Source organism: Rhinopithecus bieti, unplaced genomic scaffold, assembly GCF_001698545.2.
Source record: "Rhinopithecus bieti isolate Rb0 unplaced genomic scaffold, ASM169854v2 scaffold_41913, whole genome shotgun sequence".
Taxonomy (NCBI): Eukaryota; Metazoa; Chordata; class Mammalia; order Primates; family Cercopithecidae; genus Rhinopithecus; species Rhinopithecus bieti.
This window is the reverse complement of record NW_016818964.1, coordinates 8236782-8258964: the sequence shown is the minus strand read 5'-3', so window position 1 is coordinate 8258964 and position 22183 is coordinate 8236782. Positions and strand designations below refer to the sequence as shown.

The 22183-nt window shown below is 40.4% G+C and overlaps 1 protein-coding gene across 1 annotated transcript in view; it reads right to left on the bottom strand.

Annotated features, from left to right (window-relative positions):
• The window catches only part of CCNK (cyclin K), a 31188-nt gene extending 9123 nt beyond the window's left edge, over positions 1-22065 (bottom strand). Inside the window, 8 exon segments of the mRNA XM_017857905.1 lie at positions 62-231; positions 1018-1075; positions 1568-1673; positions 6839-6970; positions 8827-8908; positions 9546-9794; positions 21584-21726; positions 21908-22065. Coding sequence (XP_017713394.1) covers positions 62-231; positions 1018-1075; positions 1568-1673; positions 6839-6970; positions 8827-8908; positions 9546-9742 — 745 coding nt within the window. The 5' untranslated portion in view covers positions 9743-9794; positions 21584-21726; positions 21908-22065.
• Between the last annotated feature and the right edge of the window lie 118 nt (positions 22066-22183).

The following is a 22183-nucleotide window of genomic DNA, read 5'->3' as shown; positions in this document are numbered from 1 at the left end:
CACATGGAAGAATAATCTCAACATGGAACATCCTCACAAGAAAGCTTAGCATGCCTAGTACCTTCCAAAACGTCGACTGGGACATCTTGAACAAACTGCTCCCACCATCTCCTATACATGGGTTTGGAGGTCCATTCTTGTATTTCAAACTTGCACAAACGTCCTGCAAGATACATCACTGCTACTGCTATGATCTCGGGTTCCCACTGCAGTGACAAGGTGGTGCAGAGACTAGTTCAACAAGAAAAAAAAAAGGTTAGATTATATGATCTAACATTTATGATTAAACCAACGCACAGAGATGCCATGACTAACCATTAATTTGCTTATTCTCCCCTAAATTTAATTAAAGTACTATAAATTAAAGAACTCGTCTTTACTCTTCTAAGGGTACCCAACTAAGGTACTTTAACCACAGTTAATAATTTATTCCTTAAAGAATCAGAAGAATTCTAGCACATCCAAAAATCGCTACATCAATGAAAATGACTTATGTTATTTAAACTGTTAATATCCTAGCCACTCAACTGTTTCTTCAAATGAAATCTTATGGGGGAAGTCAAATGTGAGAGAAGCTTCACTGACTGCAGTGGGATGGGGCTGGCAACAACTCCATTTACAGGCATCCTGTTTCCTACCATGGTCCTTCATTAGATCCCTGGCCTCTCAAAAGAATGTCAAGGCTCTAAAATGATACCAGGAAGTATATTTTTGTAGAACCAAATGGGGTCTAAGTATTGAGTTTTCAAAATTCTCCAGTGTATTGTTTTGGACTTATGTTTCAGACTGGTGATAAAATGTCAGCACCTCGCCACCATGACACGGCAGAGCAGAAGGAAACCCTCTGCTGGGAAGCAGATGACCTGGACGTCAGCCCCAGCTTTGCCATTAACTGGCTCCTCAAGCCAGGGCAAGTCAATTTCTTCTGACACAAAATGAGGGGTTTAGATGAAATGGCCCATAAAGTCTTTGCCTATTTTAAAACACTATAATTAATCAACATTTGAATATGTATACCTGTCATTTACAAATGTCCACGCCATTTGAACCAACTTTTGAATTTTGTTTTTATCACCTAGAAATGGAGACAAAAAGGTAAATTAATAGCAATAGGAAAAAAAGTTCATAGGCAGCAGCAAGTATTTATTGAAAACCTACCAAGTGTTCAGCACGACTCAAATACATAGCAAAGAGTTTTTGCCTGGGAAACAAGGATGAATGATGTGGGTCCACATCCTACCCCTTCTTCCTCCTCATGACCTACGCTGAACCACCATGTATGGAAAACCTGGCTCCAAGGCTAAGTTTATTAGTCCATTTAAAAAATTCTGACTCATTTTCCTGCCTCTTGTATCACTTGGCAACTGGATGACAGAGCCCATTTATACATAAAAGGAAACAGCATTAACAGCTGCAATACTGAATTGACTGAGCAAGCCATGTCCTTGGTATTTGACACATCAAACTTTGTTTTCCTCTTTTGAGAAGCATAATTTGAGTCTTTATAATCAAATTATAAAGACTTGATTTCAGAATGAAAAAGTTCTTCTGAAAACTTTCTTCTTACCTTTGAGTTGCTTTGCATATTTGAGTAGGAACTGGTATGGATGTTCTACCTGTAAATCAAACTTGATGGTCTGCAGTAAGATTCTTTCCAGAACCATTACTTCCTCCTAAAAATCAATCACAAATGTTAGGATAGTAATTACAATTGCAGGTCTCAAGCAGCATTACAAAAGTGAGCTTTCCTGTCTATTTATTCTCTCTTAAGTTATATTGTAGCAACTATTTTTCATTCCTTTCTCTCCCACTCAAGAGTTTTAACATGCTCAGAGACACTGATAAATTCTGAAAAGATCGCAAACAGGCAGACAAAGCAGAGGGTTAATGTAAAAAAAATACTGAAAACAAAAAGATCCTTAAATATATTATTATTTTCAATACACACGAGTCTCCCTTTACAAAACAGATCTTTACGTTACTGATAATTTGACTAAACTGTAATTTCTTTCAAGACTTTAAATTTAAAAAATGCAGTCTTGTAGGAATTTTCATTGAAAACATTTTAAGCAAGAAAGAGTTTATGATAGCTAGCCTCATGAAAACTCAGACAGATAAGTTGTACCAGTGTGTGTGTATGTGTGTGTATATATACTCATGTACACATATAGTGTATTATGTGTGAATGGGGACAAATCAATTTTGTGTTTAAATCTTTCATTTATTTGAAATAAACTGTCCCAACATCACTTACTGAATAAATGATCATTTCCAATTTTATTTAAAATGCTACCTAAATCACCTCCTAAACAATGTGTGTATGTCTGCCTATACACACTATCTTTTCTGTTCACTGATATGTCTGCCTACTCCTGGACCAGGATCAAAGGGATGTGAGTGGGATACAATAGCTCAAGTATTACTTCTTTTTTACAAACTGTTTCTTGATTCTGCATGTCCCCCTCACCCAAATTTTAGTAACAATTTTACTTAGTATCATTCCAGAAAACATACATGCTATTAATATTCTCATTGGGAACTCAGTGGATTTACAGAAAAATTAGGGAGAATGGAGATTTTTAACCATATTGAATTTTCCTTCCAAAAATTTATTAATATCTTTTCAGTCCTTTAGTTGTTTTAAAGTCCTCCCCACTCCACTAACGAGGTTTCCACAAGGTTTATCCTTGGATATTTTACTGTTGCTATCGTTAATGGAATGTCCTCTTTGATGATACTCTCTGACTAATGTCTTGAACTCAGTCCCTGCACAGCCGGACTGCACCTACTGCTTAAAGACAACATAAACCACAACCAAGACACTGTGTGCGGGGAGGACAATTTGAGAGAATTCCTTGGTTGGCATCAAAGAAAGGGCATTGTAGAGGACCGTAAATCTCATCAACGGGTGCAGAGACCCATAGGTCACTGGCTTTCATTTAGAAGTATGGTATTATTTCATAGGATACAGAGACGATTCAATAATTATTTATTATTCCAAATTACATGGCAAGACTAAGGTTTTTCAACCCTAGTTTCCCAAGCATTTTCTCATGAAAGTTTTTTAAAATCTTAGAAACTTTCACACAGTGTTAAAAAAAAAATTGGGCCAGACATGCTGGCTCATGCCTGTAATCCCAGCACTTTGGGAGGCAGAGGCAGGCAGATCACTTGAGGTCAGGAGTTCAAGACCAGCCTGGCCAACATGGTGAAACCCCATCTCTACCAAAAATATAAAAAGTAGCCAATCGTAGTGGAAGGCACCTGTAGTCCCAGCTACGTGGGAAGCTGAGGCAGGAGAATCGCTTGAGCCTGGGAGGCAGAGGCTGCAGTCAGCTGAGACTGTGCCACTGTACTCCAGCCTGAGTAACAAGAGTGAGACTCCGTGTCAAAAAAAAAAAAAATTTTTTTTTCTTTGTCATTGTCACCACCTGCTTCCCAGAAGATTCAACATTTCCTCTAAATTTAGAAACAATTCTTTTTACCAAGTGTATCAATTGGCTTGCAGGCTGTAGCCCATGTACTGTTACAGGATAGCCCAAGGCCTGCCTTCCCTCTGTCTTCCAAATATTCAATTAACGGGGTCATTTTAGGACTCTGAGCGAACATCATTCCTCAGGAATGCTTTCCCTCAGCCCCTATTTATCCAGGGGAGTTGCCTGGGTCCCTGGATGTAATGCTATCATATCATAGCACCTTAAATGATCTTTTATACCATACACCACAACTCATAATCGAATAGTTAAATACTCATTTGATTAAAATTTATCCTGCCACTCAACTGCAGAGTCCATGAGAGCAGAGACCATGTCTGTTCTGCCTTGTGCTTCATGTCTAGTGCCCAACACAAAGGCTGAAAGAAATAATTAACATTACAGAGAAAAGCCACACAATTAAAATAAAGCTAATTAAGGCAAAAAAAAATTTCATGGGACTCATGATCTTATTTTTCCTAAATACTTATACTGCCCCACAAAAGAACTGCCTCCTCTCTGCCGAGGAAAACGTGTTCCACAATGTCCTCCCTGCTCCCAGCTCCATGTGTTTTCCTTTGGCCCCGACCCCCACCAGTAAGACGGCACGAGACAGAGAGGCAGGGGCAGGTTGTACAGCCCCTCCCCCATTCAGGTCTCATTGGTATGGTGACCCTTCTTTTCCCATTTTCTGGGGCACAGGAGCTGCAGAACTTCTGTCTCAGTGTTCCTGGACCAGGGATTGGTTTCCTGACTTCATGGTATAGTGGGTAAAAGCTGAAAGTAAAAGGGGCTTCACTTTATCCCAAGGCACCCTGGGATAGCACAAATCAGCAACTGCCATGAGTCTGCACCCTGCCGTGGTCCCAGATCTGTATGATGCCTTATCCTTAAGCACAGCTTGCCAGCCACAAGGTTCACCTGCCCCCATGACGGGGGGTGACTGAACACAGCATGTTCCTATAATCAGACTTACCACATCAGGACACAGGGCCCCATTACTCAGTAAAAATCAAATACCCACGCGCATTGAAAACATTATCTGATGGTGAAATTATTTCCATAAAACTGCATTTTTGGTTGCAGTTATTATGAGTTCCTAATAGGTTCAAATGTTTATAAATAGATTAATGGATTTATAATTAAGTTCAAAAGAGTTACCCACATTGGCAATACTTAGAAGATACTAGTGTGAATCACAACCACAATATATATAAAAGTGTTCTGGGCCCTTGTTAACTCCTCAAAGCAATGAGGAGAATGACTATACATTCTGCATATGCATACATAATGCTCAGCAGAGAAAAAGATAACTATTGTGAGACAATACAAGCTAGTTAGGAAAAACAACACCATGAATGGTACTGAACTTCTTGGCTTTAGCTTTGCTTTAACTGTGATTCAGACATTTCCTCAGAACATTAGTTTGACATTTATTCCATGAGTACTTGCTGAATGCCTACTCTGTCCTGCCACTGTATGAGGCATCAAACAAAACGATAGTCTTTGCTCTCATGCATCTTAGAGCTGAGAAGGGGAGGGAGTTATGTGTGTGATAATTTGATGAAAATATATCCAATGGATACTACTATCTAAATGCATACCACTAAGTCAAAGAGACCAATCTGAAAACGCTATATCCTATATGATTCCAATTCGATGACATTCTGGAAATGGCGAAACTATAGAGACAGTAAAAATATCAGTGGTTGCCAGGGGTTAGCGGGGAGAAGGCGACAAACAGGTGGAGCACAGAAAAATTTTAAGGCTATGAAAATAGACTATATGATACTATAATGGTGGCTACATGTTATTATACATATGTCCAAACCCACAGAATGTACAACACTGAGAGTGAACCCTAATGTAAAGTTTGGACTCTGGGTGATGTGTCAATGCAGGCTCATCAGTTGTAGCAAATGTACCACTTTGGTGGGGGGGATGCTGCAAATGGGGGAAGCTGTGCATGTGTGGGGTGGGGGGTATATGGGAAATCTCTGTACTTTCCACTCATTTTTGCTGTGAACATAAAACTGCTCTAAAAAAAAAGTATTTTTTTTTTTTTCCCCGAGGTGGAGTCTTGCTCTGTCGTCCTGGCTGGAGTGCAGTAGCGTGATCTCAGCTCACTGCAACCTCTGCCTCCCAGGCTTAAGCAATTCTCCTACCTCAGCCTCCCAAGTAGATGGGACTACAGGTGCGTGCCACCATGCCCAGCAAAAAATAATAAAGTTTTTTTTTTTTTTTTTAAAGTAATATTAGTTTATTCTTTTTTTTTTTTTGAGATGGAGTCTCACTTTGTCACCCAGGCTGGAGTGCAGTGGCGTGATCTCAGCTCACTGCAAGCTCCACCTCCTGGGTTCACGCCATTCTCCTGCCTCAGCCTCCCAAGTAGCTGGGACTACAGGCGCCCACCACCACACCCGGCTAATTTTTTGTATTTTTAATAGAGATGGGGTTTTGCCATGTTAGCCAGGATAGTCTTGATCTCCTGACCTCGTGATCTACCGGCCTCAGCCTCCCAAAGTGCTGGCATTACAGACGTGAGCCACCGCGCCCGGCCAGTTTATTCTTATATAGTAGATGGGGTTTCGCTATGTTGCCTAGGCTGGTCTTGAATTCCTGGGCTGAAGCAATCTGCCCGCCTTGGCCTAAATAAAGTACTTTTGAAAATCTATTTAATTGCAAACTGTGATAAATGTTATGAAGAATAATTATCAGGCGTTACAGGGGTTGCAATAAGGGGAACTTGATGAGAATGGGAGTGGAGGAACACTGCCATAGGTCCCTAAAAGTGGTATTTTAAAAACACAATAAAAGGATATGTACAATTATTTGAGCACCACTTGCTGACACTGGCATGAGTTGTATGGAAAGGACAGGATGGGTGGTGTGACCAGTATCAAGCGCTGGGTGCATAAAAATGCTGCAAATGTCGACACTTTCCAACATTCTTTGGAAGCAAAAGATACATGGCATATGTAGGCACATGTATGTGTACATACAGCATATGTATTTTTGTTTGACCCAGAAGCCAGCCGGAGTTGTAACCCTGCCATCACTACTGCACTTAAGAAGTGCAGTCTTAATGGCAATTAAGGGGATTTTGCTCATATCCATGAATGTGCCATTGCCCCAAAGTGCTTAGAATACTGTTGGGCATATAAGGAAGCACTGAGTAAGTGTAGGCTACACGATCTTCCCTCCTTTCTCACAAAAGCATAAAGTAACTTCTACAGAAGGCCCTTTTAGGAACTCAAGAGACTGGCAGACACAAGGGCCACAGGCATTGTCAACATGTGGAACTGTATCATAATGCTACCAAGAGGAATCAAGACCAGAAGGCAGGAAGTTATTATCGTTCTTACCTTTGGGTCATCTCCAAACTGGCCAAATTGTACATCATTTAATAAACTACGAGCTGTTTTGATGATATCTTTACATTTTTTTGGTGTTTCTTCTACTTTCCCAGCCAGAAATAGGCAACAGGCTCCTGTCACCTAAAAGAGAAACAAAAGTTCTTGATTTTTGTTATCAAAGGTCACATAGAAATAGGTACAATAAATTTTGGCCTTCATAATAAACTGGTCTTCCTCATTCCCCAACCTTCCTTTTTATCATTCACAAATACTCTGATACTCTAGAATCTTGAAGGAAATTTTATACATAATAAATCCCCAAAACTCTAGCTTCAAAATTATTTAAAATTTAACTTTCTTTAAAAAAAGTCATGTAAACTAAGAAAATGCCAAAAGGAAAATAGTCACATAAATAAATTTTCTTCTCATATTCCAATCTGAAATTAACTCCCTAAACAGCAAGCTTTGCCGTGGAAAAAGAAAGAGCACAACTAAACACAGTCCTGTGGAATCTATCTCAACAGCAGTGCCCGTGTTTCCTTTTCTTTCTGCTATGGTGTGAACGTTTATGTCCTAATTCATAGCTTGAGACCTAATTCCCAAGGTGGCTGTATGAATAAGTGAAGCCTTTGGGAAGTGATTCTGAATGGGATTACTGCCCTTATAAAAGAGGCCCAAGGGGCTTGTTCCTCCCTTCCACCATTTGAGAATACAGCAAGAAGGAGCCCTTTTATGAGGAGCAAACCCTTACCAGACAGAATCTGCCAGCACCTTGATCTTACACCTCCCAGGCTGTAGAACTGTGAAGAGTTAAGTTTCTGTTGTGTGTAAATTATTGGGTTTCAGGCATTTTGTTATAGCAGCCTGAATGGATGAAGAAACTGTCCCTCCAGTTGCCTCAACCTTAGCTCAGTACCTTTATCACTGGGGTCTGAAATGCTCTGTCTTCAGCTTCTCTTTGCCTGCTCTAATCCTTCCTACACACCACTCTCCTCACATAATCCTAATCACACTAGATGTCAGACACTCTGCTGGGGGTACAAAACTGATTCCAACATGGTCTCCTTCTTCAAGAACTTCACAACCAGTGAGGAAGACATGTATATAAATCTAACTAAAATCTTAGCAAACAAAACAAGTCAATGCAATGACCTTCCTGTTAAGTCTGCCACTTTCATGAAACCTCTTAATAACTGCATTGTTCACCCACTAAAGTCAAATTTCTGAAGTCTGGCATTCAAGGTTTATCATGGTCTGACCCAGTCTACCTATCCAGCCAGGGTTTCATCACTCCCTTCCTGCCAAATCAAGCTCCTGGCTGGGCTGACAATGTGTCACATGCTTCCCCCTACCTCTGCTTATGCTAGCTTCTGTTGGACCACTGACCTAGCCCATCACGGCATGGCTATGCCCTATGCACGTTTAAGGCTTACCTTATTGCTGGCACCTTTCTCCTAGCACTTTCCCTGCTCTCTCCAAGATGTAATTCGTCTCCTCCTTGAATGCCACAGCTCTCTACCAGTATCTTCCGATGGTCTCACTTTCCATCATGTGTTCTGTGCATGTCATACCACTTACCCTGGACTGAAAGCTACTCTATCTCCCACAGAGAGTAAGACACAATGCACGTCTTGAGGAGTAATCAAAGAGTGATATGGCATAGACAACTTCTGCTCCATTTTGCTTTCTTGGTCTTTGTTGAGTCTCAATTATAAGCCCAAATTTATCTTGGGAAAGGTAACACAGGAGTAAACTTTCATAAAAAGTGCAATATGACTATGGTCCATATTGGCCTAAGTGAAAAGATTTGAATATGGCTAATTAGAATAAACAAAGTTCAAACTTGATTTTGTTTATATACAGTATATACCATATAAAAATAACTACTTTCTGGAAAATATGAGAAAAACAGAGACTACAATTAGTCCACCAAACTGTGTAGAAATAAAAACATATGACAGAGAATTACAATAAAATTCAAACACTTAAACACTTACATATCTTGGGAATTGCTTGAAGGAATGAAACATATAGAAGCGATGAAAATAAATTATTCCAGTTGCCAGGGTATCATAGTGTCTGTTGTTCTGGTTAAGGACTCTAACCAATAACTTTTACAGGTTATATTCTTAGTTAAATGTAGAAAAACAAAAAGGCAACAACAACAACAAAATCAATGGTAAAGTAAACAGTATTAGTGGCAAAGTAAGGAGATGGGAATCTCAGGGTGTCAGAATTATGGTACAAGAATTAGCAAGCTGAAGTTTTATACTTTTAACACCCTTTAGAAACACTTCAACTGTGATCTTTTTTTTTTTGAGACAGTGTCTCCATCACCCAGGCTGGAGTGCAGTGGTGTGATCTTGGCTCACTGCAGCCCAGGTTGCTCTCGAACTCCAGATTTCAAGGGATGCTTCCGCCTAGGCCTCCCAAAGTGCTGGGATTACAGGCATGAGTCACTGTGCCCAGCCTCAACTGTGATCCTCATGGGTGCCTCATATCTCCTGGCTGGCCACCTCCTCAGTGGCTAAGTCTACACCTTCAAAATGACAAACCAGAGAGAGAAAAACCCCCACCTGAAACAACATTCAAACAGATATTTAAGAATTACTCTGGTACAGAGAAATTACTATATATTTTGTCTACAGAATCTAATTATTTCTTGGTGGTGAGTGGGGAGTCTATCTGTAACAGACTCCAAGGAGAGTCAGGATACAGCCCCAAACGTGTGCCCACATCAAAGATGAACCGAGCGCCCTCTCGACGGTACCGGGCCTCAGTGGCTGGATCAAGTCCTTCAAGTTGTGAGGGTGTATGAGCCAAGTCCTTCTTATCCCAGTACCAACATGGCTTTGTGTGGTCCAGGTTTGCTGAAGTTACTGAAGGGCTTGAATTTTCTTTATTCTCCTTCATTTATTGAAGTAGACTTGTTCTTTCCAAAAGGTTCTCTGAAAATGTTAGAATCCTATGAGAAAGAAAAAAGCAAAGCTGGAAAGGAATACTCCATACTATAAGCAATCTAGAATCATAGATTGTACCTGGTTTGGGATCAGTATTTCCTATAGAAACCATACGGTCAATAGCTAGGTACAAGCCCAGGCTAACTCCAGAGCCAATTTAACACAATACTGTTAAGATGACCCCAGTACTAATATTAATAAATCTCAAATTACATGGTAGTTTAAAAAAGAAGAGTATTTCCTCCCTCTCTCTTGAGATTGAAGGGTTAACCTTATTTGACAAAATTTTGGAAGAAACGAAGTACATCTCACTTTCTTCTGGTTTTTCTTCACTAGACACACAAGTACTCTAACACTGGTCCAGATTCCATGCTTCAGTAAAACCTGGGCCTGTCTTAATCTTTACAAAGATTTATGTTCCAAAACTAACCATCTCTTCCATCTAGCACCCCTTTTCAGTTTATTCCATGTAGGCACTTTCACTTAGACACGTTATGGGATTTGGTTAATTCACATCTGCACAAATCACTGAATTCATTGATGTAAACCAAATGTGCATCTTGTGATTTGGGGAGTGGGTGGACGGAAGTGGTCCATGAGAGAGGGAGCTCCTTTAAACTGTTCTTGCTTTTTCATCCTCTTCCCTCTCTTTCATTCAGAATAAAGACATTCTCCAAAAGCTCCACGCTGAGAGAAAGGAAAAAAAATACCAAGGATCTCATCTAGAGACCACTATTACAAATAAGTCATTCGTAACCTGGATCAGAGACAGCAGAAATTTTCAAATAAGGTATCAAAAGGGTTCTGAAAGAGCTGGCTGGAGCCAGGTTAATCTGGTCAGCAAGAAAACAGCAGCTCTGTGGCCAGGTTCTGGGCCAGGGCTCCCACCAATTCATCTGGAAACCAAAACTTTTCTGTGTACCTGCCTCATTTCTGGTGGGGAAGGTGACATGGCGGGGCTAAGTATTCTCCTCCTTGCACCTGGTAGCTCTGAAGGAAATCTGATCTTTCTTCCAAGAGGAAGAATTAAGTACCTGGACAAAAGCTTGAACTAATAATTTACATTTTTGTGTGTGACTGATTAAATTGGGCACTGTTCAAAGGGTGAGGGGAGACCAGTTAATTAAAACCTCAGAAAACATGACCTGTTCATAAACAGGTATCACACTGAGATACAATTCTCACCTACTGGATTGGCAAAAATCCCAAAGTTTGACAATTTGCTCTGTTGGCAAGGCTATAGAGAAGCAGGTGATCTTATAAGCTTCTGGTGGGAGTACAAAATGGCCCAACTGTCACAGAGAAGTTCACAATATCCAACAAAATTACACATGCATTTGCTCTTTGACCCAGCAATCCCACTGCTAGGAATCGACTCTGAAAATACTGTCGTAACTATGAAATGTCACAACTATGAAACAGCATGTGCATAAGATTATTTGCTGTAGTGTTATTTATAATGGCAAAACTATAAACAACCCAAATGCCCATCATCGGGGGACTGGCTGAGTAAAATATGGTACATGCACACAATAGCACACCCCACAGCTATTAAAAAGAATGAGAAAGATCATTAAGTACTGGACAGAGAGACTTCCAGATCAGCAAGGTATAGGATAGTGTACACAGTATGTTAGCATCTATGTAACAAAGGAGGGGAAAAAAACAGACATCTTTATTTATTTATTTTTTTTTGAGATGGAGTCTTGCTCTATCGCTCAGGCTGGAGTGCAGTGGCATGATCTTGACTCACTGCAAGCTCCGCCTCCTGGGTTCATGCCATTCTCCTGCCTCAGCCTCCCAAGTAGCTGGGACTATTGGCGCCCGCCACCACGCCTGGCTAATTTTTTTGTATTTTTAGTAGAGACAGGGTTTCGCTGTGTTAGCCAGGGTGGTCTTGATCTCCTGACCTCGTGATCTGCCCACCTCGGCCTCTCAAAGTGCTGGGATTACAGGCGTGAGCCACCGCGCCCGGCCAGACATCTCTATGCCCGGCCAGACATCTCTATTTTTTAAAAGTAATTCAAAAAATAATTACTAATAAGGAAGGGGGAAAAGCAGGATGGAAAAGACAGGAATGGAAACAAGACTTCTCTATGTGTATATCTTTTTATACAGCTTTGCCTTTTATGAAAGCTTTTATTTTAAACTAATTGTAGGTTTATAGAACAGCTGTAAAGATAGACGAGTTTTTGTCTATACCTTTCACTTAGCTTTCCCTAATGTAAACATCTTCCATAACCATGGTTCATTTATCAAAAAAAAGAAATTTAACTTTGGTATAACCACTATTAACTACACATCATATTTGGGTGCAGGTGATATCAGAATAACTTACTAATGTTAACCATGAGCTCTTGGTTAAGATGGAGTCTACCAGGTTTCTCACTGTAAATTATTATTTTTCCCTTCCTATCTTCTATTCCTTAGATGCAAGTCACAAGGTCCAGCTCACACTCAAGGGTAAAGGAATTAAGCTCCACTTTCTGGAGGAAGAGGCTTCAAAGAAACTGTGGACATATGTTAAAACCACCCAGTAGTAAGTAAATATTTTGGGGGAAATATTTTATAATGCAAAATACTATACAAATGTCTGTTTCTCCTTCAAGTTTCATCTACTAGTTTTAGCACTCCCCTGAGATGATAATAACTGTGGTGTTCTAATGGTGACTTTGTATTTCCTTCACTGCTTCAACATTTATTATTTGGAATCATTTTGTTAACATTCGTTTCTTCTCTCCTATTTGTTTATTTATTTTAGTGTAGATGTGAGTATTTTATTCTTTGGGTTATAATCCAATACTATCACTATCATTATTTATTTTGTTGCTCAAACTATTCCAATGTGGCCATTAGGTGCTCTTTCAGCTTGACTCCCTTCCAAGTACTTTTATAACCTTTGATGTTTGAATCATGTAAATATTTAATATACTCATAAACTTAACTAAAAATCAAAAAGCAAATCCTAAAACTCAAACCAAATGGGCAACAAAACCACACAGAAAATTTACTTCAAGTCATTTCTGATCTTGTCACATGCTTAATGAGATATATTTTAAGGGCAAAAAGAATTGAAAATAATTATTTATTTATTTACTTATTTATTTTAGTCACAGTCTTGCTCTGTCATCCAGGCTGAAGTGCAGTGGCATGATCCTAGCTCACTGCAGCATCAAACTCCTGGCCTTAAGCGATCTTCCTGCCTCAGCCTCCCAAAGTGGTAGGATTATGGGTATGAGCCACCGTGGCCGGCCCCAAGGAAATTTTAAAACTTCATTACTGTACTGTTAGTAGTGTCATTAATATTGTAATTTTCAAACAAATTTTTTTTGTATGTTGTGGAATAAAGCAAATATGTAAATGTTAATGTTGTTAGGAACCAAGATTTTCAGTGCAGAGAAAACAAATGTACACATGAACAAAACCAAATGTTAAGAAAAAATCTGTAATGTTAAACTTTAACTGAAGATATCAAGATAAATCATGGTTAAAAATATATACATATATATCCCATTTCTCTCCTTTTCAAGTACCAAGAAGGAATGACAAACCTAGTTCTGAAATCTTAACTTTTTCAATACCAATACCCTCTAAAAGGAAGCAGTTTTCTTTCCAGTCTGGGGTTGGAGCCTACCTGGGATGTACTCAGACTAATCAAAGCTTATCAAAAGACATAGGACTGTTGAAGGAATGATTTGCTAGGGGAAAAAAAACAAACATAGGAGTCATCATGATGGGTGCCCACTGGACTAATTCAAGGTAATTTGAATAGTAAAAAGAAAAATGACTGCGGTTGATCATAAAATACAATCTATGTGTCCACAATAATATTAATATATAGAGAGAATAGTACTTTGCTAGCACTGATAACTACTGATAATAAAATGCTACTGATAATAAATGCTACTTTGCTAGCACTGATGTTAACTACTGTAAAAAATAATACAGTTTATCCTTAACAAAATGATCACACTTGACATCACTAATAGGGTGAAAACCTGCCATTATGTGACTTCTAATATGGTGCAATGTGAAATAAATATCACCTACCTATGCAGTATTCTTGTCCCCCAAAAGCTTAAGCTAAATTTAAGCAAACTTTTGACTGAACTTCCAGTTTACAATAAAAACTGACGGTAGAAGAGTAAGTGAAAAAGCACAACACGGAAACTATTAGTCACATCCAGAAGGTGAGACACTCTACTCAACGACCGACCTGGTCTCTTCAAAACTGTCAGTGTTATCAAAAAACATTTTGAAAGACTGTCTTAGATTTAAAAAGGCTAAAGAGGGCTAACAACAAAATGCAATGTGTGAACCTTGATTAGATCTTTTTTTTTTTTTTTTTTAAATTTCAAACAATTAGGAAAAATTAAAGTATGAATTGTGTATTACAGGATATCAGGAAGGGAATTACTGTCAGTTAATCTTCTTTGGGGTTAATAATGATATTGTGATTACACAGGAGAATGACTTTATTCTTAGCAGATGAAGGCCAAAGTATTTTGGGTAAAGTGTCTTAATGTCTGCAACCTACTTTCAAATGGTTCAGCTAAAACACAACCACACGGTAAACGTGGCAAAAAACGAATATGTGTCCATGGGTAAACAAGTAGTCATTGCACTATTCTTTCATATAATAAAAAGTTGGGGAAAAAGTCAGATGAGACTGCATAGGAGACCAGGAGGACTCCTTATCTTCATCAATCCCTCGATAGCCAAGGAATACTTGCCTATGTGTGTGTACTGGTTTCACAAATTACAACACTGTAATTTGAATCACAGCATACAAAAAGAAAAGTGCACTAATTATAAGTGTATGGCTGATTGTTTTTCGCAAAGTAAACACACCTGTGTAACACTATTCAGTTGAGAAATAGAACAGTACCAACATTCCAGAAGCTCTCTTCATTCTTCTCCTAGTCACTATCCTCCCAAAGATAACTATTCTGACCTCTATTTCCATCAATTAGTTTTGCCTGTTTTTGAAGGACTGTACAATGACACAGTATCACTTTTACATTTGGTTTCTTCTGCTCAATATTAAGTTTGTGGGATTCATTCCTGTTGTTGCATAAGGCAGTAGTTGTTCAGTCTCATTGCCGCAGAGCAGTGGTTTTCAAACCTGGGACAATTTTGCCCCCCAGGGGACATTTGGCAATGTCTGAAGACACTTCTGGTTTTCCTAACTGGGGGGTTGCCACTGGCATCCAGTGTGGGTAGAGGCCAGGAATGTAGCTGAACATCCTCAGTGCAAAGGACAATCCCCCATGACAAGAAATTATCTGGTCCAACATTTCAATAGTGCCAAAGCTGAGAAAGTCTGCTGTACAGTACAGTTTTATCCTATGAATGTAACACACTTTATCTATCCATTCTACTATCTGGGCATGTAAAATGTTTCTGGTGTTTGATTATTATTAAGTGTTAAACATGCACATATATTGTTATAGAACAGAAGGCAACTGGACAGTTGGCTGAGGGAATCAATATCTTGGCACATCTTAGCAATTTATTTACAGTTGGGAATTGCTACTTTAAGATACATATGCCTAACAGTTTTCCATGTACTTTTTTCACTTAAATATTTCCTGAGCATTTACTATGAGCCAGGCCTTAATGGCATGGCAGGGAACAAGACAAGCAAGGTCTCTGCCCCAGGAAGCTTACATTCTAGTAGGAGAGACAATAAGAAATAAATATATGAATTATTTGTCAGGGAATAATAATAATAACAACGCATGTAAGGGGAGAGAGCATGATGAGGTTTGTTGAGAGGTATGCAGAAAGAGAAACAGTTAGGAGACTATAGTAGCAGTTCAAGTGAAGACTACCTAATACACCTGTCTCCACACAATGGCAGTTGGAAAAAGGGGCGTGTGTGCCATCATTGGCCATGAGGCAAAGAATGGAAAAAGATGACTTCAAGTTTGACTGACACAGAGGGTGATATTAAAAAGACAAATGTATAAGACAAGAGAAAAAGCTGGTTTTGATAAGAAGGGAGGAGAAGAAGAATTTGGCTCTATAAATACTAAGCTTGAAGAACTTTAAGATACTTTTGTGGAAATATCTATCAGACAGATAAAGAGGCCAGCTGAAGTCTCTACAGAACATATCTACTTGGGATTCATCTATACAGAGATGACAACTATAAAGTCATGTTGACGGATGGAGGGATGGAGAATGAAGAAGGAAGGAGTCTGGGTACAGAACTCTGTGAACTTGTACCAAGTAGGAAGAATCACCAAAGGAGAGCCTTTACCCAATGACAGGAAGGTAAAACAGACCTGAATGTACTTATGATTTATCCACTTGTGGACTAAGAATCACCAAGTAAGAGAAAGGGAAAAACACTGGTCCAAGAAGTAGGGAAATCTGCATCCTTCACTGCAAAATAAACCAAGGGATGTCAGCTTTAAACCAGAGATGGTAGTCAACAATGACAAATGCAAAAGAAAAGTTAAAGGACAAGGAACTAAGGAAAGTTTACTTTAATTAGTGATTAGTTGTTTTTTAGAGACACTGAAAATTGTGATGGTTGCATGACTCTGAAAATACTAAAAACTACTGATTTGTACAGTTTAAGTGGGTAATTTGTATGGTATAGGATTATACTTAAAGAAAATACCTACATACACATAAAAATAAAATAACATTTTTAGAAGTGTAATAGGACAGAAGGTGTAGAAACTGCAAGGGGTGGTAAAGAATGAACAGACTAGGAAATAGGTTATTCTTTTTTACTCATTTTTAAATTTTTTGAGACAGAGTCTCCCTCTGTCATCCAGGCTGGAATGCAGTGGTGCTCACTGCAACCTCCGCCTTCTGGGTTCAAGTGATTCTCCTGCCTCAGCCTCCTGAGTAGCTGAAATTACAGGCATGAGTCACCATGCCTGGCCAGAAACAGGTTATTCTTTTGAGGCATCTGTTCTCAAAGAGAGTAACAGGTAATAGTAGGGAGTTTTGTTATTGTTTTGGTTTTACTTATTTTCAGCATGAAGGAGAATGAAAAATGTCTGCAGCCAGAAAAAACAAAAAAAGGAATGACTAGAGGAGTCAGAACAAGGGAGGCTAACTGGTCAAGGGATAAGACAAAGCATAGTAAGGAAGTTAACCTTAGAAAGAAAGCTCTTTTTTCCCCTAAGAAGGGAAGGAAAATTTTGAGAAAGATATTTTTAAATAATCTTTTAAGGGGGAGGAAGTATCTCCATATTCTCTAGGAAGTAGAATACCAAGATATCTGTTGAGAAGAAAGGGACAGAGTGGGGAACAGTGTTAGGAATAACCCAGTGGAGATGAAACTGGAATGGAAAAGAATCTCGGTCCACAAGTGGATAAATCATAAGTATATTCAATTTTGTTTTACCTTCTGTTACTGGTCAAACTCCCGGTCCCTTTAGGTTCCAAGGCAGAATATAAACAATTCATGAAATGTAGTAAAAATATTATGGACATAAACAGAATAGAGATAGTCCTCAAAATCGTAGAACTCCCTGAAAAAGTTTTTGCCTCAGGTCTATAAACCTGTTCCCTATTACTCTTCAATTAGAGTAAAGAGTAAAGTTATAAATTTTCTCATTAGCAGCTTTTTTTTCACAAGACCATAAAGTTATAAATTTTCTCATTAGCAGCTCATGATTCCTGTGAAAATGGCTGAGATTTATGAACTCTGCAAAATGAAAATCCATACACAAGCAACCTGTCAAGGCATTTTAGCAGCACCTTTCAGGAATGGGCTTCCTAAATATCATTTTACATCTTAAAAGACTAAATACAGCCAGGCGCAGTGGCTCATGCCTGTAATCCCAGCACTTTGGGAAGCCGAGGCGGGTGGATCATGAGGTCAGGAGATAGAGACCATCCCTGGCTAACATGGTGAAACCCCATCTCTACTAAAATACAAAAAAAGAAAAGAAAATTAGCCGGGTGTGGTGGTGGGCACCTGTAGTCCNCATTAGCAGCTCATGATTCCTGTGAAAATGGCTGAGATTTATGAACTCTGCAAAATGAAAATCCATACACAAGCAACCTGTCAAGGCATTTTAGCAGCACCTTTCAGGAATGGGCTTCCTAAATATCATTTTACATCTTAAAAGACTAAATACAGCCAGGCGCAGTGGCTCATGCCTGTAATCCCAGCACTTTGGGAAGCCGAGGCGGGTGGATCATGAGGTCAGGAGATAGAGACCATCCCTGGCTAACATGGTGAAACCCCATCTCTACTAAAAATACAAAAAAAGAAAAAGAAAATTAGCCGGGTGTGGTGGTGGGCACCTGTAGTCCCAGCTACTCGGGAGGCTAAGGCAGGAGAATGGCGTGAACCCGGGAGGCGGAGCTTGCAGTGAGCTGAGATCGAGATTGCGCCACTGCACTCCAGCCTGGGCGACAGAGCAAGACTCCGACTCAAAAAAAAAAAAAAAAAAAGACTAAATATATTTTCTACATTTAGAATTATGGAAACAATAGTAAATATCACCACTCAAATTATCTCACCCAATATTGAAATCCCCTCTTAGTTTGGCCACTTACCAATGAAACCTCATTACTTTATAAAACAGCCTATGGCATTGCTGGGTATCAATAACTGGTGTTCACATAATTCCTATATTCCTATATTGATTTTTATCTGTTCTGTTCATCCCCTAGATCTGCTACACAGATGGCATAAAAGAATGCATGAATGAAATCTACCTTTCAGCCACTCTTTAACTTCTACCAGGGTCCTTAAACTAACCTTTGAAAACACATTTCCCTTATCTATTGTCTTTCAAATAGGTAAAAGGAATTTTTACATTCTCTTCTCTAGGGTAAACAAATCTAACCATTTTTCTCATCATGACTTTTTTTTTTTATTTTAGTGTTTCAAGCCCTCCCTAAATATTAGGAATCAAAACAGATATGACATGCATAGTACATGGGAGGGAGGTGGTAACTAACATTCAGTAACATGTCCATTGTGTGTCTGCTGCGTTGCAGCCAAGCATGCAAGCTAGTTTTCTTATCCTCACAATTTATCACTGAGAAAATGGAGCCAGAGACACGAAGCAACCTGACTAATTCACAGCTAGCAAGCAGCAGCCACAATTTGTCTTACTTTATACGAAGATACTGCCTTCCCTCAATCTAGACACTGCTTTTCTTCTGTAAGTGGAACATTACATCCTAGAACCACTTTTCTCAAGCCAGGAAAACTGAGTTTTTGTAAATGTAATCACACCAACTAAATTTATTTATTTAAAAATTTTTTTTGAGACAATCTCACCTAGTAAATTTATATCTGGTTGGTTCTGGCCTATTATATTTCAGCCTTTAAGAACTCTTTGATTTCCAAGTGTCATCTAATGTGCAGCTGATTATCACTACAGGGTTTGAGTGCATTTATTAACTTGAGAATCATGCTGCTTATATATTTAAACTCGGTAATAAAAAGTGTTAATCAGAGCAAGGGCAAGACCAGAGTCCCGTAGCATATCTCCAAAGACATCTCCCCAGGTTTACATCAACCCATTAATCAACATTTTGGGGTTGGTAATTTGCATGGATATCAATCCATCTAACCACACCTTATCTAATGCATATTTAACTCTTGTATCTAGACACAGTATTAGAATCTTGTTGCAAGACTGTGTCCTAAAAAAACTTAAATGAACTTATGTCCAGCAATCCCCAATCACCACCAGTCTAGTAAACTGTAACAAAAGGAAATGATTTGTGTCACCTGGCTTTTTCTCGAGACAGGGTCTTGCTCTGCTGCCCAGGCTGGAGTGCAGTCACGTGATCACGGCTCACTGCAGCCTTGATCTCTGACTCAAGTGATCCTCCTGCCTCAGTCTCCCTAGCTACCACAGGCATGCACCTCCACATCTGGCTAATTTTTAAATTTTTTTTGTAGTGATGAGGTCTCACTATGTTGCCCAGGATGGTCTTGAACTCCTGAGCTTGAGTGATCCTCCAGCTTTGGCCTCCCAGAGTACTGGCATTATAAGCGTGAGCCACCACCTCTGGCCTCACCTGGCCTTTTCTTATTGAAGCTCTGTTGGCTTGAGGGAATCAGCTCTCCTTTCCCAAGTACTCATAAACTTGGCTCTTCCAACAAGATTCTAAAACAGTTTATTAATAGGTTCCTAGCAGCCAAGAGCCATCGAATGGTTCTGTGTGAAAACTGAGACATTTACCAGACTCTAGTCTTCTATCATTAACTGCACTTTTAGGATTTTCAAAATTTATGAATAATGTTTTTATAAAGTCATCTGCAAATACTCTGGTATACAATTTACCTGAGCTTAAAAATATGATCACTCTGTAATCTCCTCAATTACCTTGAATTCCCCTAGATTTTTTTGTCCTCATCCAGTTTTAAAGAAAACAAGCAGAAAACACTGTCCTCCCTTTTAGACACTCAGCAGAGTCACTGCTTTCAAATACAACGTCCTAAAATGAACTAGCCCATTTTATAGGCCACGGCTATGACCAATTTTTCTTTATGACATTTAATTTTAGAAACAGCATTTAACATTTAAGAACCTCATTAACAACTCGATTAGTTTTTATTGCTTGTTGGTGCAAACTACATTTTCAAAATGGAACAAATTTAAACAGGATTTGCCTAGAAATCGACTAATATGCTTGAATACTGCGTTACAGTATAATCGAAATTAGATACAAGAGGGGAAAAAACCCTAAAAGACACCAGTGGTAGTCGCTCTGAATAAAACAATCTCGGATAATTACTATATTCATAGTCAAGATTATTTAACAGGTAAGCATCCTAAGGGCATAACTGTAATCCAGATGTCTATCAATACTACTACCATTACCACCATCTATCCATTCTTTCATTCAGCAATACGGAGGGCTTATTAAACGTCAGGCAGTGTTCCAGGCGCTGAAAGCTCCTCGCTTTCATTCTAGCAACATCATTCATACAAACTTTTAGTGGGCACCTACAATTGCAAGGCATTGTGGTAGATATCTGTAAACAGCGATTTAGATCGAGATACACAAACATCACCAAGTTTCCCTTAAAAACACAGAAGACCACCCTTAAGAAATGCTCTTAGAAATAGTTCCTAACCTCAGATGACTTAGCAAAAGCTTCCTTTAACTGGCGATCTAAATTTAGCGAGCACTACCGAGCCTATCTTGGGCAGACAATAGTTTAGGAGCTGTCAGATAACCTCTAGACTTACGCTCCAATTTTCTAAAGAACAATTTCTTTCATAACAAACCAAAGCAACCACCAGGAGCGGGTCCGTAAAGACGATGTCTCGGCAAGAACTAAATCTAACCGCGGAAGTGCCTTTTCCTCATTCTTAGTCGCACCCTCGTTACATGGCTCTTCAAAACTCCAAAGTCGGAGTACCCTAGACATGGAACAACCTCCAAAAAGTCTCAGGCCTAGCCAAGGTTGGGACTAATACGCCGCGAAATAATCGGGTAGATATGAGTTGTCTGCGGCTGTGAGACTGTGCGCGGTTAACACCCCTGCCCCTTTTGCCCAACCCCTAGAAAGTCCCCGAACTCTGACTGTCCCCCAGTGCGAGGGCCGCTACCAGTTCTAGAGTGAGCCCGGCCTCCCTACCCCGCCCCGGCGCCTCAGACCCTCTCTACACGCCCGCCCCACAGCCCCGCGCCGCCCGCTAAGTTCAATGTGTACCGGAGGTTAGCGGAGGGAGGCAGAATCCGGAAAGAGAGACTCCGCCAGTGGATGGCGGCGGCTGGCCATAACCTACTCCGACCTCCAGATACGCGGGAGGTGGGCGGTGCTGCCCGCAGTCGGTGGATCACTCACCTCTCGCTTAAGGCAAGCCCCTTAGCGACGTCTCTCCTTGCCGACTGCGGCCATCTTGCATGTGGAATGTCGGGGAACTACGTCATCACGCTGCGTCTTGAGACGAAAACCAAGCGACCGGAGGGGCGGAGAGAGTAGGATGCCTGTCAACCAATGGCAAGAAAGCAGAGCTCTCAAAAGAGGAACAAGCCGCCGCTCTCCTGCCAGCCCGCCCGCCCGCCCCGCGGAACAGTGGCTGCTGCGTGCAGGGGGAGGAGCCAGCCACAGGGCCCATCCCGTCGGTCCCGCCCCTTGGAGCGAAAAGGCATTCTGGAGCAACCGAACCTGCTAACGGAACTTGGGCGCGTAGGCGGGGACCGGGTCGAGATTCGTCCAATCAGAGCTCTGGCGGGGGCGAACGCAGCCAATTGCGACTTCGGGGTTGGCGGCCGCTAAGCCGGCCGCTCTCGCCCCCGGGAGCCGCCAACCCACTGGCTGGGGAGGACCCAGGACGGAACGCTGGCTGGGCGGCGGGGCGGGGCCGCGCCCATGCGTCCGAGGCGTGGGCCAATGAGCAGCGGCGGCGGCGGCCCGGGGGCGGGGTCCAGGGCGGGCGGAGCC